Genomic DNA, 16327 nt, shown 5'->3' on the forward strand with positions numbered 1-16327 from the left:
ACTATTGTTTAGATTTTCATGCTTGTTTCTGTATTTATCATCAAAAATAATTTCCCAGAGAACCAAAAAGTCATGAGAATAGAAATTATTTTCACAGGCGTCTATGAAAATTTTGATGAACATTCAAGTTAAAATCTGTAGGCCTATCAGCCAATCAGAGTGGAGAATATATTCTTATTCTTTTCCATTTTCTAGTAGTTAAATATTCCACAACATGACCAGATAAAAGATGTTCAACATGCCAACGCTCTCTATCGAGGTGTCACCATGGAGGGATTTCTTTATTTCAATGGGTTCATTTTTCAGAGGGATACTCAGTGAGGGTATCGTGATTTTAGCTACCAGTAGCAGGAGAACGGAGCTGCGCCAAGAAGCTAACAGAAGCTACAAACACTGAATATAGAAGAGCTGCCATCGATACAGCTGCAGCCAAGCATGACTTAATGTTACACAAAACAGTTTTAGCAAGTTGCTCAAAGTCTAAACTGGTATTGTTTGAGGTGTAAAGTTTACCTTCGACCAAACGCCCCCCAAAGGCATCCCAGCGCCCCCCTTTTGTAAAAATGTCCGCCAGCGCCCCCTGCTGTCCTCTGAACGGTACCGCCCACGTTGAGAACCGCTATGTTAGACAAAGGCCATAGTAAAGAGTTACGTTTGATTCTGTTAGACACCGAGGTCCATTTCTCACCAAAAAGAAACGTTTTCTCAGGACACAGAGACACGATGTGATTTCAGGGAGCGTCTTCAGTCCATCCTCTCAGCTGCCCTCCTCCTTCTCCTCAGACGCTGCACAGACTTGTTTTAGAAACTCTTCTCGGATGTGATGGTTAAATCGTCTCCTTTCGGTGCTGAAAGTGAATAAAATAAAGTCTAAATGATTTTCTTGGCTGATTTTCTGCTCCGTGTGTCAATAGAAATTATGATTCATTGGTCGGATTTCCATTCCCAACAAAACCTTTTCTGAAACCCGCAGCGTTTAAAGAAACAGTTAAAATGATTAAGAAACAGACATAAAAGGGAAGCAGCAGAAAAAAGGACTGAACTTGTTGTGTTCATGAAACATGAGCCGAGTTCAGAACAGAGTAACTGACCTGTAACCAATTAACACGATTAAATGTATCAAACATGTGAATATTTAACTTTGCCTTTTCAAATGGCCTTATTTATTAATTTGGCCTATTAATTAAAAGGAATTCTGGAAATCAAAGGATACAACTTTTCTTGAATCATAAACCAGCTCCTTGTGTTCCAGTGTGATTAAAAGAAACTTTAACTGGACCTTCAGTCCGTCATGGAAAAGCTGGACTCTGCCTCGGTTTACCTAACGGCTGCTTCCCTCCTCTGTCCAGTCAGAAGGTTTTCTGTGAGAACCAGTTGTTGTTGTTTTGGTTCTGCTCTTCCTCTCTGTCCAGCAGCAAACGGGCCTCAGATGAACAGCTGTTGGTAATAAAACACCAAGGAACCATTTTGTCCTGTTGACTGAAGCAGAGCGTCCATCGTCCTCCATCAGGTCAGCCTGTCCAGGATCAACAGACCATCTATGATGTGTCTCAGAAATGATGTCACTGATGATGTCATAAAGTGACATTTCTTGGGCAGGCGAAGGCGTTGGAGCACAACCTCTGACCTGTCCACTCTTTTTCACTCGAAGCAAAAACCAGGAGATCGTCCAGGTAGCACAACAAACTGCTGCAAACATGCTGAGCTGTAAATGGCCGCGGGGCATTGAGACGTGAATGCTGCGTATTTCCGCCATAGGAAAGTAAGTGTTGCCTCCAGGAGCAGCTAAGCAGTCGGACTGCAGGGCTGAAGTCTGAGCACATCCTGACTGCCATCCTTCTTCCAGACCAGCACAAGAGGAGATTCACTCAGATTATCATCTCCTGTTTCTCCATGTCAGATATGGAAGCCGGAATGGTCCATCATCAACAAGCCGGATGTGACGTACAAAGCATGCCAAGAGAAAACATCGTTATATTTCTCAAGCAGCTTCGCTTGTGTGGCACAAGTCAATATCCTAATAACCACGCTGGCACAGTAAACTCCATTAATGTCACTAACGTGGGAATTAAATACCAGTCCAGTGCTGCGCTAAACATAAAACGGTTAAATAACAATATAGCAACTTGTGAGTTTGGCAAACATACTTTTTAGAACATTTTTGAATATTTTAATACACAAACAGAAGACTATACGTTTACCTCCCCAGCGCAGCTCGGCGCGAACTGAGGGCAGCGGGAACACACAGGATGTGACGCAGAAACAGGAAGCCAGAAAATAAAAGCTTCTCCACCAAAATAACCCAGAAAACCAAATATACATAGATAATCAAGGTGGATTTGGGGAGAAATATAAACATTTTTACACACTTGCCCGGTTCGCCATCTTCCCCCAGTACCGGAACCATGTTCCTGTGAGGTTCTGCTGGGTTAAACCGGAACCGGTTCTGTTGGGTTCAGCCACTAAGTGATGGAAGCTGAATCAGTTGTACGGCAGCCGGTGAGGTTTTATTTTCTTCTTTTGCCTGAAGTACATCATCATCCTCATATTTGACGCGGTTTGTACCTCCTGCTGTCTGCGTGTTCAGGTGCGCCCCCTAGAGGGCGCCGCACTCCACTGTGCTCATTTTCAACATAAACGCCACAGAAGAAGAAGCGGGTTTCCTCCAGGTTTATTTAAACAGATCAATAATTGATTAATGCAACAGATTTAAAAGCAGGCAGATAAACAGATAAAATACTGTGACGTCACTCTGTACAGGAAGTAAACGGGGAACAAAAACAGCTACAAAATAAAAGCTTGAATGAACACTGAACTTGGGTTTTTTTCAGCCATTATTATTTTTTAATTCACGAAAACAAGAACATAAATCAACTGAGTCATGTGACAAACAGGATGTATGTACACCTGTTCACCTGCAGCAGACTGGGGACCAATCAGAGATCAATAAACATTTCCTGCTTCTCTTTCACAATAAAAGCCTTATACTCCCCCACAAGCTTTTACTGTAAAACACCCACAGGAAGTCACATGATGATGTCATAGCTCAGTCAGTCACTGATCAGTCAGAGTCAGACGTGACATCATCAGCAAACAGACACAGGAAACGCAAGTGACCAATCAGGAGGTGGGAGAATTGAGTGGTGACCTAACCAGGTAACCAGGTGATCAGGTAACCAGGTGATCAGGTGAGTCAGGAGGAATGCTGGCTGAGTTCGTGGTCGGAGGCGGAGCTTATCTGGCGCTCCACGGCCCGCTGAGCCTTACAGGCAGCCATTTTGGCTTGGATGTCCATCTTCCTCTCGAAATACTCGACCAGCGCCGGTTCTGTCAACAGTGAGGCCAGCACCTGCTCAAAGGTGATTGACCAATCAGCATCCAGGGCGCTTCCCCGCCTCTCCTCGCCGCTGACCAGCACCGTGTCGTCGGCGATGTCCTCGCACTGCAGCGAGCCGGAGCTCACCACCGAGAACGACGACACCGACGTGTCGTCCTTCGTCTCCTCGTCAGACGTCGCCGGCGGCTCCAACTGGGCGTCGGCCAGAGCCTGGCACACCTGGGCGTCGGTGGAGGTTCCCTCGCCGGGCCCCTCCTCCCCCGGCCGGGCAGGAGGCGGGGCCTCGACCTTCTTGGCGCCGTTGCCGAACTTCTTGCCGACCTCTCCGATGCGCAGCAGCAGGCTGGCCACGGTGGCGATGGCGTGGTACAGCTGCTGCTCGCTCGGCTCCTCGCTGAACATGTTGTACAGCGTCTTGCACAGCTCGATGAACTGCTCCTGTTCACAGGTACACAGGTAAACACACCTGGACGGCCTCACCTGGGAGCTCAGCAGCACCTGGACTCACCTGGTTCATCCTGGGCAAATCCTTGATGGTTTCCCTCTTGGGCTCCTTCTCTTTGGCCCACATCCTCAGGTAGTACCTGTAGTCCTTCACCTCTGACAAGCAGGTAAACACAGGTGAAGACAGCAGGTGTTGACACCATTACCGGTCAGGAGGAGGCGGGGCATTACCTTTCTTCTCCTCATCATCTTCTCCTCCGTCCTTCAGTTCTTCACCTGTTCAGGTGAAAACTTTGTCATCGTCATCATCAGGAAGGCTAACAAACATGGTTCAAAATCCAGAACAAACCTGATGTCACTTCCTGCTGCCGCACAGAATCCAGATCAGACAGGAAGGAAGATTCTGGAAGGAGACATGATGAAGAGGAGGAGGAAGAGGAGGAGGAGGAGGAGGACAGGGTTAGGAGGAGGAAGAGTCGGTGTTAGTCAGAGCTCAGTGGCAGCAGGAAGAGGAGACGAAAGAATCTGCAGCAGGTACCTCTTCATCTGTGAGTGAGTGAGTGAGTGAGTGAGTGAGTGAGTGTGTGTGTGTGTGTGTGTGTGTGTACCTTGTAGTTTGTCTTCAGTAAAGAAGTGTGTGGCCTCCAGAGCAGACTCTGCCTCCTCAGCACACAGAGCTGGAACAGACAGAGACAGGTGAGACACCTGGAGGGGTCAGCCTGCAGCCTGACCTCTGGGGTCACCGTTCGGGTCGGGTCACCAGAACAGGTCGGGTCCTTCTAAAATATTAAATCCAGAAAGCCGCAGAGGGACAAAATAAAAGGAAACATGAAGGAAAACAGGTTGTTCCTTTAACCAGACTGGTCCTCAGGCTGTCAGCAGCTGGATGACATGCTGTGCTCCGGACCGGACCGGACCGGACCGGCCCAGTTCTGACAGGACTGCCAGCTTATGAGTCAGTCTTCATCTTCAGCCAGAAAAGTACACACCTCTTCCTCTCATTTTCCAATCCACTCCTCTGCACTGCTCTCTAGACATTGATATGGCCATAAATAATAATAAATCCATGTTTTCCAGTGAACTGGGCTCAGTGCCACATTAAACTCATCATTCCTTTCCAACTGGAACTGAGCCCAGTTCCAGTGAACTGAGCCCAGTTCCAGTTGGAAAGGAATGATGAGTTTAATGCCACATTAAACTCATCGTTCCTTTGCCATCAACAAACCGTTATTTTGCATCTGCCAGTGACATTTTTCCTCCCTGAATGTGTTAATTTCTGACTGATCATCTTCTCTGCAGCAGTTGGTCTCTGGTCACTACGGTCACTACGGTTCACCCCTTCGCTGCTACATCTGTAACATGAACACTAAACACAGTTCATGTCTGGGACAAGCAGCATGCTGGAGTCCATGTAGCAGCTGGAACGGGGCTGGCAGTCCTGGTCCTGGAGGCCCGGAGTCCTGCAGCTCTTAGCGTCTCCCTGGTCCAACACGCCTGGATCCAACAGCTGAATCTCCTCCAGGTTCTCCTGACTCCTGCTAACGACCTCAGTATTTCACTCAGGTGTTGATGTAGAGACACATCTAAAGGATGCAGGAGGCCCTGCAGGCCTGCAGCTGCCCACCCCTGAGCTAGAATCATAACTTACGGTTTAGCAGCTAGCTGCTAAGCTAGGGGCTAACTAGCATGCTAGCGCTGAAATGCTAACATAGTAGAGCAGTTATTGGAATCTGGAAACACAGTCAGTCTACATACGCCTGGCTAATGGATACTAGATGTAACCAGATGGAAACTTTATGGGAATCATATCCATGTGTTTGCTGAACGTTAATCTGCAATCAAACTAAAGTTTAGACGGAAACTTTCCTGCTCGGTGAACTCTGCTGCTGTCAGAATGAAAATCCAGCTGAACATTAATTACTGACCCCAGGTCCAGAGAAGGTTGCGGCCAAGGGTCAGAGGTCAAAGTTAAAGGGAAATGCTACCTTTTTATTTAAATTATTATTGTTTTCAGGTCTGAAGTTCGGGTGAGAGGCAGTCTGAGCATGCTCAGTGTGAGGTCACCAACAGGACATCCGGAGACGTCAGGTGGAACCTCCAGATAAAGTTCTGGTTCTGGTCAGTGCTTTTGGGCCGGATCAGAACCAGGGGCGTAGCTAGACTTTTAAAGTTGGGGGGGAGAGGGGGGCCAGGGCTACCTCTGGGGGGCCAAAAATTAAAATGATGTGTGTGTAAACATCTATATAGAGCTATCTATCTAGTCAATGTGTGTGTGTGTGTGTGTGTGTGTGTGTGTGTGTCTCATTAACGGAATATTTGGTTATTTTTTAAGCCCCTCTGTCATTTGCAGGTTATAATTAACACCTTTGGCCCACATGGAGACATGACAGACTTTACACACAGAGTTCATCTCAGAGGAAACTAAAGTAAATCAATAAAAGATCCTTTCTGAATATCGTCTCATGGACTCTGGACTAAATGCGTCTTTCTGACCGGGAGCTGGCAGCATGTTGAGTTCTGGACACCTTGGTTAGGAAGCTCATTGCAAACCTTTAGTTGAAACGGCGCCTTTAACTCCAGTACAGAACAGAGAAAACTAAAGAGATGCAACGTAGTTTTAATCCGTTTAGTCCAAACAGAGGAGCCGGCAGTTTATTTTGAGGAAATAAATAAATCTGCAGACGTTAATTAGATCCTGCGCAGTGCACTGCACAACCAACGCGGACGCGAAGAGCTAAACGTAACTCGCCCTGCAGTTTTAACAAATGGAGGTGAAGATGTTACCCTCCGCACCCAGAAGGAGAGCGGCAGACGTAGCATCTGTCCGCCCGAACCGTGCACAGGGTTAAAAAGAAAAGAAAAAAAGTTCAATTGTTCGGTTTGGATCAGATCCAGCTGTCGATGAACCAGCGCAGGTTTCTCTGCAGATGCGACCAGGAAGAATTTGTGAAGCTGAGCGTTCAGACCAGCAGGTGAAGTTCTGGTAGTGAAGTCGCTTCATTTCATTTGTTAGAAGTTATTAGAGCCTCAGTTTGTGTCACTCTGGAGAAAAATGCTTTATGTGTGACGGGATCTGGATTCAATTAGGTGAATATTAACTAAACCGCATAAAAATGCGGCTAAATAGTTTATGTTAGCATAATTATAATCTGACAGGTAAAAATAGTTTGGGTCGGACCAGAACTATTTGCCTGATGGATCGAGCTTCTGATGAGTTTCAGGTTTTCAGAGAAAACCTGAAGAGAATTTTATGATCTACTTATTATAGTTTAAGTTGAGGAACAGCAGCCGACTGCTGAGGGAGGAAAGACATTAAAGTCCAGATCCGTTAGACCCGGGTGCCACTTCAGCATATGGGCCACGCTGACGGTACCAATCAGGAGTTCCCAGGTCCTCCAGACTGGGAACTCCTGAGTTCACAGGGGCGGAGCCTGTGTTTCTGGCTCCGCCCCTGATCAGAACCTGAGTATCAGCTGAGCTGGTGCTGATACCTGGTGGGAGGTGGAGCTTGAACAGCAGCTTCAGCTTCTCTGTCAAGTCGCCGTGGTACATCCCACCTGCAGAACCACAAACACAGTGAAACCGGGCCAGACAGAACCGACCCAGATGGAACCGCTGACTCACTCAGGCCGGTGCTGAACTCTTTGAAGTTGACCAGCCCATCCTGGTTCTGGTCCAGCAGCCTGAAGAGCCGGGCCGACAGCGTGGGGGTGTGGCTTCCGCAGACCCAGGGGGACAGCGCCGAGAAGAGCTGGGCGAACTGGACCGGGTCGATCCGGTACTGCTCCAGGTAGGGCAGGCTGGGGTCGTGGCGCTGCGCCGCCGAGCTGCTGGAGCCCCAGTAGCAGCTAGTCATGTGCTTGGACTAGGACAGAGACAGGCAGGGGTCAGACCGAGAGGACCTGAGGAGGACAGAATCTCAGGCGACCTCTGACCTTAAAGAGACAGTAAAGCTCCTCCAGCTCCTCGATGCTGAAGGCCAGCTCCGTCATCATCGCCCTCACCTGCAGAGACACACCTGTGAACGGACCGACTTCGTCTCTGTGGGCATAAAGTGTCCACACACACACACACACACACACACGCACGCACACACGCACGCACGCACACACACACACACACACGCACACACACACGCACGCACGCACGCACGCACGCACACACACACACACACACGCACACACACACGCACACACACACACACACGCACACAGACACACACGCACACACACACGCACACACACACACACACACGCACACACACACACACACACACACACACACACACGCACACACACACACACACACACGCACACACGCACGCACACACACACACACACACACCCACCACGCTCCTCTTCGCTGTGTCCTCCAGCGACTGGATGACCTTTAACCTCTGCTTAAAACGCATCTGCTCGATGACATCAGAGCGCAGGCTGCCGAACTTCTGCAAGGAGAAGAAGGTTGATTCACCTGAGACCTTCCAGTCTGACCAGGTGACCACCAACCTGCTAGCAGGAAGTGACATCACTCTGACCTCATAGGACGCCTTGATGAGGTCGAAGACGTCGATCTCCGGCGGAGGGTCGTCTCCGCTGGTCAGCAGGGCGTGCAGGTGGGGAGTGGGCGGAGCCACCGTCTGCTTGTTCACAACGTTATCCAGGTACCTGCAGGACAGGTGAGCTTACTGCTGGACCGAGACCAGTACGGACCGGGACCAGTACGGACCGGGACCAGTACGGTCCGAGGACCAGTACGGACCGGGACCAGTACGGACCGGGACCAGTACGGACCGGGACCAGTACGGACCGGGACCAGTACAGACAGGGACCAGTACGAACGGGACCAGTACGGACCGGGACCATTAAGAACTGGGACCAGTACGGACCGGGCCCAGTACGGACCGGGACCATTAAGAACTGGGACCAGTACGGACCGGGACCAGTACGGACCGGGACCAGTATGGACCGGGACCAGTACGGACCGGGACCAGTACGGACAGGGACCAGTACGGACGGGACCAGTACGGTCCGGGACCAGTACGGTCCGAGGACCAGTACGGACCGGGACCAGTACGGTCCGGGACCAGTACGGACCGGGACCAGTACGGACCGGGACCATTAAGAACTGGGACCAGTACGGTCAAGACCCAGCACGGACCGGACCCAGTACGGACCGGGCCCAGTGAGGACCGGGACCAGTACGGTCCGAGGACCATTACGGACCGGGACCAGTGAGGACCGGGACCAGTAATAACTGGGACCAGTACGGACCGGGCCCAGTGAGGACCGGGACCAGTATGGACCGGGCCCAGTAAGAACTGGGACCGGGACCAGTACGGTCTGGACCGGGACCAGTACGGTCTGGACCGGGACCAGTACGGACCGGGGACCAGTACGGACTGGGCACAGGGACTGACTGATTTGTGTGAAAAATGCTGTTAGCCATTGAACAATTCAAGATGGCTGCCAGGGTTATCAGCTATCATGATTGATGTCAAATCATAGCTCACATGTTTTGAACCGTAGAATTCAGTCATAGTTTCTTGATTTTTTGTTTCCTTTTTCTGATGGACATTTTTCAAAATGGCCGCCATGGTGGCAACATAAAGTCATGTTTGACCTAAAATTAGCAGCAACAGCTAACCAAAAACTTAGCTTCACTAATCACTAATTCACAACAATCTTAGCTCCGCTAACGCTAAACCGCAAAAACAAATACATTAATAAAAGCTAATGCTAAAAGCGTTAGCTTTAGCTTCTGCTAATTTCCATGACTGTGAGACTTCATTTTATTTTTTACGTTAAAGTTGGGTGAGACCCACCTGCCCAGGATGGTCATGGCTTCGCCCTCATCGCTGCTGACCAGCAGGGCGTCCATGTTGTCGTGAAGGACGGCCAGCGCCACCTGCAGACAGACGAGGTCGAAGGTCACGGGTTCGTCTGACCGGTAAGCGGTCGGCGCCACGCGGCTCCGTACCTGGAAGATGACCTTGATGCCTTCGTAGAAGAAGCAGTCGACCAGCAGGACGGCGCTGTCGAACGGCATGACGGACAGGAAGAGGGTGAGGAACCAGGACAGGCTGATGGTGGTGATGACGCCCAGCGCCTGCATGTGGTCATACAGGGGCGGCAGGAAGGCCCGGGTCAGCTCCTCGAACACGCCCTGGTCCACCAGCGCTCCTGAGGGGACAGACCGTCAGGCGCCGCCCCCTGGAGGGCGCCGCCAGCCACTACGCCAGGCGGCAGGTCCAGTCTCCATGGTTCTGTTCTAGATCCAGAACCTCAACCACTGACCTACGACCCGGGTGTTGTAGTAGTCGGGCAGCATGCGCTCGCACAGCGCCACCAGCAGCCAGAAGGCCTCCTCCTCGGTTCCGTACAGCAGCAGGACGGACGTCACGATGTTCATGGCCTGCAGGGGGCGACAAAGTTTCAGTTTGTTTTGGTAAATTATCAACATTAAGCACAGAAAACAATAATAACAATAACAAACCCTGAACCAGAGATCAAACATGCATCTTTACATTATTCACAAGGCAACATCTACAGAGAAACAGTAACTTAAATGACTGTTTCCTGATTTGGAAAGTAACTAAGTTACATTAAAAGTAACTATCTTAGTTACTTTCAGCAGCTGCTAACAACACTGTGAAAATTGAAGTTATTTTATAATGGAAACATCAACAATGTGTCTCCACTCATCAGGCTGAACTGAAGGGCCTGTTTCATGGCTACAACAGCCCAAAACAGCTTGAGTCATTTTGGCCTGTTGCTCTGTGTTGCACTATTATCTGTTAACCTCAGTAGGACTTCAGAGCCCCCTCTCCTCGCTGCCCCAGCCTCCAGGTTCTGCGTTACGGCCCTGTTTGCTGTCGCAGCTCCTCCTGCGGCTCCACAGCTCAGATCTGTGACGCGTATCTTCATGTTAATAATGATGACGCCGTTTATGGACTCGTCCATTCGTGGCCGTTTTCGCGTTTATTGCGCTGCTCATATGAGTCTCCATGTTTTCTGGAGCGCAACGCGAAGCTGGACGTCGTTCACAGAGAATAATATATTATTGAGATGAACAAAGACGCAGCGGGACGGATCGTCCGGGACACGATGGACAAAAGAGGTCAGAGGTCAGTAGCTGACATCACTGCTCTAAATACCAGCAGAGTTTAAAATCATCAGTTCAACACGTTTAGTTTTTACTGAATCCTCAAATATTAACAAATATCATAAATTATATTTATTCTCTTAAATCATTTCTGACGTTTGTTCACAGATTTATTCATCATTTCATTATTTTTATATGTACAATAACAATATTGCTTAGAATAAAGAGTTTGTTAGTTTGTTGGTTCATCATATAAAGTTTATTAATATTTACTGGAGCAAAAACCAACATTTACATTTATTAACCTGCTTTTACAGGTTTTACTGCTTTATGTCAGAACCAGGCTTCAGCCGAGTCCATTGGACCTCAGTCAGAACCTTCAGAACCTCTGGGTCAGAACCTTCAGAACCTCTGGGTCAGGACCTTCAGAACCTTCAGAACCTCTGGGTCAGAACCTTCAGAACCTCTGGGTCAGAACCTTCAGAACCTCTGGGTCAGGACCTTCAGAACCTTCAGAACCTCTGGGTCAGAACCTTCAGAACCTCTGGGTCAGGACCTTCAGAACCTTCAGAACCTCTGGGTCAGAACCTTCAGAACCTCCAGAACCTCTGGGTCAGAACCTTCAGAACCTCTGAGTCAGAACCTTCAGAACCTTCAGAACCTCTGGGTCAGAAAGTTTTTCATGTTTCATGGATTTTTTTTTTAACGTTAAAATCTAACGGAGCTGGAGATCAACGTGAGATTTGACCAAAGGTTCTGGTCGGGTTCTGGGTCTGATCCCAGGTTCTGATCAGGTTCTGGTTCTGATTCCGGGCTCTGGCCGGGTTCTGGGCCCCATCCCAGGTCGGGTTCTGATCAGGTTCTGGATCTGATCCCGGGTTCTGGATCTGATCCCGGGTTCTGATCAGGTTCTGGTTCTGATCAGGTTCTGGGTCTGATCCCGGGTTCTGGGTCTGATCCCGGGTTCTGGGTCTGATCCCGGGTTCTGGATCTGATCCCGGGTTCTGGGCCCATCCCGGGTCGGTTCTGTACCTGGCAGTAGCCGATGTTGGGGTTGCGGTGGGCGTAGGCGGTCAGGACGCGGCGCAGCGCGGCGATGCCCGTCTCGTTCTGGAAGGCTCGGTGTTCGGGCATCGAGCGATGAAGGTCGCGCTCGATCTCCTCGGTAGCCAATGAGCAGAGCCCCATGGCCTGCTCCACCAGGTCGCCATAGTAACCAGGGTGGGACGCCATCTCGTTCTGAGCGCCTGCACAGACGGGGGGAGACGGGTAAACGGAGACAGGCACAGGAAGCGGAGACAGGAAGCGGAACGGAGACGGACCGGAGAACAGCAGCCACAGCTCCCCCCTCAGGCGCTCCGGGATCCCGTTCAGAACCAGCTCTCGGGTTCTGGAGGTTCTGTACATGCAGACGCCCCGGCCGAACTCGGAGAAGTGAATGTTCCACGCCTCCTCCTTCATCCGCTCCTTCATCTGCGGGACGGAGGACGGGTCAGCGTCTCCCGGCGCCACGCCCGCCCCGACCCGGGAATCGTACTCACAGCTTTCGGGCCGAGGTCCTCCGGGCCGTCCTGCTGGTACAGCCGCAGCAGGCCCTGCTGGGCGGTGGGCAGGCCGCCGTGGTAATGGCGCCCCTTGTGGACGGAATCGGATCCTGCAGATTGGGGGACGGCGGTGGAGCCCTGAGGACAGAGAGTCATGAGACAGAACCAGAACCTCAAGGTTCTGACAGCCGGGCCTGGCGTACCGAGGAGCCAATCAGAGACAGCGGGTTGGTGTCGCTCCACGAGCCGTCCGGCGTCCGCTGCAGGAAGTCTGAGATCCGCTGAACCAGGAAGTCCCTGTCTTTGAGGTTGGCGAACAGGAAGTTCATCTTGTTCTTGGTGCTGATGGAGACGGGACACGGCAAGACGCTGCTGCTGTCCGCCTTCTCCACGATGGTCACCTGAGGAGCAGAGGATCATGGGTAAATTACAGGACAATCATCTCCAAAAGCAACGAAGCGTCCAGATGCAGACAAAGTTGGCGGAACACGCGAGACCAACAGTGATCCAGATGAAGGTTTGCTTTTTCCAAAACACTTTAGCCTTTTTCAAAATGGCCGCCATTTGAAACAAAATTAGCGTTAGCTATAGCCAGTGGTAGGTTCACTAACGACCTACCACTGGCTATACCAACACTAAGCTGTTAAACACATAAAAATATTAGCAGAAGCTAATGCTAAACCCCGTTACACAAAAATCATTAGCGGAAGCTAACGCTAACCATTAAGGCAGGGGTGTCAAACTCCAGTCCTGAAGGGCCGCTGTCCTGCAGTTTTTAGATGTGCCACAGGTACAAAACACCTGAATCGAATGGCTTAATGACCTCCTCAGTTCTCCAGAGTCTTGCTAATGACCTAATTATTCTATTCAGGTGTGGTGCAGCAGAGGCCCTTCTAAAAGTTGCAGGACACCGGCCCTCGAGGACTGGAGTTTGACACCCCTGCATTAAGGTGACCGTCTCTCGTCTCCTTCCTGTTGACTGACGTGAGACTCGCTAACAGCAAAGTCCTCAGGTTCAAAATGGGAAACTCAAGTGGCTGATGGGAAATGTGAAGACAGACAAACTGAGGGTGTGGCATGCTAATGCTAATGCTAATGCTGGTAGCCGCGCGTGAAAAACCCTCACAGTGACCTGCGGCTCTGTGAGGTCAAAATGATTCCATCAGAACATGTCATGACGGTTCCGTCCGCTGCAGAGGCAGGAAGGCTCGGCCCGGTTCTGCTGCTTTCTGGGCTCACCTCTCTGAGCGGGATGATGAGCTGGCACAGGTCCTCCTCTCTGCTGCTGAAGCAGATGTAGTTGTTGGAGATGAACAGCTGGCCCACTACGTGCATCTTGGCGAACGGCGTCCACAGCGTGCAGTCCGTGTGTCCGTCCAGCCGCTCGTCCTGCGTCAGCCGGAACATGGACCGGTACCGCTCGTTCTTGGCCCGGGCGTCGAAGTCCCTGCAGACAGAACGCAGAGCTGCGGTCAGAGCTGCGGCAGACACGTTTGGACACAGAGAAAACGGTCAGAGTGAGACCTCTTGAGGGCAGAGACGTTCTTCAGAGTCTTGCAGGCCTTGGGCAGCGAGCGGTCGGCGGCGAACGCCTCGTTGTCCAGCAGCTGGCGCATGGCGATGTTGGCGAGCTGCTCCATCAGCTTGAAGGTGTCGTTGACGTTCAGGAACATGGAGAAGAAATGCTCGGCGTTCCGGGTGCTAACGCGGACGCTCTCCGGGAACACCAGGGTGGCGTTCTTCTCCAGCTGGGTCACCTCCGTCCACGGCACCACCAGCGTCACTGAGCGGATCGGACAGCAGCGCACACGTCAGTAATCATTGCGGACAGGTTAAAGCCGGCGTGCGATTGGCTGACGGTACCTTCCTTGCCCAGCAGGAAGGAGTAGAAGCACAGGTGGTTGATGGACAGGTAGAGCCAGCCCTGGCGAGGGACACGCCCCTTCCAGTAGCTGCAGGAGTAATAGTTCACCAGCTTCTCCTCCTCCGGCATCCCAAACAGCTTCCGCATCTTCAGCTCCGCCTCCAGGAACTTCCCGCTGTTCTCTTCCTGCTCCTCGCTCCGCTTCAGCCGGTTCTCCTCCGCGATGATGCCCTGCAGGAAGTGACATCACTAAGCAGACAGGAACACATCGCAGCAAGCCAAACCGGCGGAGACGTACCGAGATCTTTCCCTTGACGAAGGTGATGACGTCTTCATCGTTGTCGAAGATGGAGATCGTCTGCAGCAGGTTGGATTCCAGGAAGTCCCAGTGCTCCGTGATCTCTTTCCTCGACGAGCCTGCAAGACGAGATGGAGGGAAAAATCTGAAAAGATTCCTGCACCCAGAATATTCCCAGTCCTCCCAGTCCTCCTGCTCACCACAGGCGATGTTCCAGTAGATCTGGGAGTCAGCCGTCTGCAGCAGGATCCGGTAGGGAGCCACCCTGGCGCTGGAGTCCAGAACCACGTCCAGCGTCCCCACCAGAAGACCTGCAGAGACACCAAGGACCCGGAGACATCATCAGGACCTGCAGGTCTGCCAGCTACGGCTCCCCCTAGTGCAGATTAGACGGTACTACAATAACTTCTACCTTACGCTGATGACATCCAGCTCTACACTTCGACCTCATGACCCCATGACCCCATGACCTCCATCCCTCGGTCCCTGAGTCAACATAGGAAACTAGAAAACGGTCCATAAGGAGGTTCTGGTTCTGGTTCTAGGGACTTGTGGACAGACTCTCACCGCGGCCTTGCAGGTTCCTGTAGTGACCTTCGACCTCACAGGGTGAAACATAAACCACCTGTTGGGTTACCAGGAAGTCAAAAAAGTCAGCTGAGCCCTTATGACGTCACTTCTCTGGGATCTGACGTCACCCACGTCTGGTCCGGTTCTGTCCTCTGAACCGGGTTTCTGGTTCTACATCTAACAATCCGGAACCGTTCATGGTGTTGCCATGGAGATCCACCCAGGCTAACCGAGCCAATCCCGGTTCTGCTGAGCATTACTGTCAGAACCGTTTCCACCAGCGGAACCGAACCGGACAACCGACACCCAACGGAACCAGACGAACTGGACCAACCTCCTGACCCCCTCACCCAACCTGCTCAGAACCGAACCGGACCGAGTAGGCCTCTACCAGCAGCTCCCTCAGACAGAACCGAACGGAACCGAACCTACCGGACAGCCCCCCTCCGCGGCCGTGCCCCCTCCTCCTCTGCAGGATGAAGAACGGGTTGGCCCGCTCAGAGACCCACAGAGCCCCGGCCAGCAGAACCTCCTCCGGTTCGATCCACATGTCGGCCCGCTGCGCTGACCCAAAGGCCCGGTAGACTCCGGACAGAATCCGGAACCAGGTTCTGTCTGGTCCTGGTTCTGTTGTTTTCAGCGAGTCTGATGACTCTACATCACTTCCGGGTGTGACATGTTAGGCCACGCCTTCTACGTCCTGTACGACATGACGTCAGCATGTTTATAACGGGGAAAATAACCATCAATGTCCCAAATGAACAGATAGACGCTGCTGCCGGTCTCTAGTCTGAACTTCCACAAAATTATTTTGCATATTTAATAAGGTTTCTTATTCATGATCAGGAATTTGCTGCATCAATTCTCAAATTTAGTTTTTGTCTCTTAATGCTGGAAAATAAGAGAAGAAATTTTGTGTTCAAAACAAACAATAACCTGTAAAAAATAAATAAATGAGATAAAAAGGGACTCAAAAGTTACAGAAATTATAATGAAAAAAAAGTTTTACAGAAAATAAAACATCCTGACAACTGGGGGAAAAATAAGATTATGTAGAAAAAATAGTACGTTCTGAAGAGTTCCTGAAGAAACCCTGGTGTTGCCTGCAGCTTGGTGTCCAATTTGGAACCGTTTCAATTAATGAAACCAGACTGGAAAATGCTAAC

The 16327-nt window shown here is 50.9% G+C and overlaps 1 protein-coding gene across 3 annotated transcripts; it reads right to left on the minus strand.

The window, feature by feature from the left end:
• Window positions 1-2655: 2655 nt before the first annotated feature.
• Window positions 2656-16056, minus strand: tbc1d9b (TBC1 domain family member 9b). Of its 3 annotated transcripts, XM_081611965.1 has the most exons (23): window positions 15594-16050; window positions 14792-14902; window positions 14592-14710; window positions 14293-14524; window positions 13954-14212; window positions 13669-13876; window positions 12633-12830; window positions 12427-12567; window positions 12208-12358; window positions 11918-12132; window positions 10078-10195; window positions 9761-9963; window positions 9606-9688; window positions 8319-8448; window positions 8130-8228; window positions 7717-7785; window positions 7406-7646; window positions 7273-7338; window positions 4390-4458; window positions 4131-4184; window positions 4013-4057; window positions 3846-3937; window positions 2656-3775 (listed from the first exon to the last, which is right to left on the minus strand). In XM_081611965.1, exons 1-23 carry the CDS (start codon window positions 15709-15711, stop codon window positions 3194-3196), a joined length of 3603 nt encoding a protein of 1200 aa, XP_081468091.1. In that variant the 5' UTR covers window positions 15712-16050; the 3' UTR covers window positions 2656-3193. The 3 variants fall into 3 exon arrangements, with proteins under 3 accessions (XP_081468091.1, XP_081468089.1, XP_081468090.1); XM_081611963.1 differs by having other exon boundaries at window positions 14592-14902; window positions 15594-16054; XM_081611964.1 differs by lacking the exon at window positions 4131-4184 and having other exon boundaries at window positions 14592-14902; window positions 15594-16056.
• Window positions 16057-16327: the final 271 nt, after the last annotated feature.

The sequence above is a fragment of the Poecilia reticulata genome, chromosome 10 (genome assembly GCF_904066995.2).
Source record: "Poecilia reticulata chromosome 10, P_reticulata-male-v2, whole genome shotgun sequence".
Lineage (NCBI taxonomy): Eukaryota > Metazoa > Chordata > Actinopteri > Cyprinodontiformes > Poeciliidae > Poecilia > Poecilia reticulata.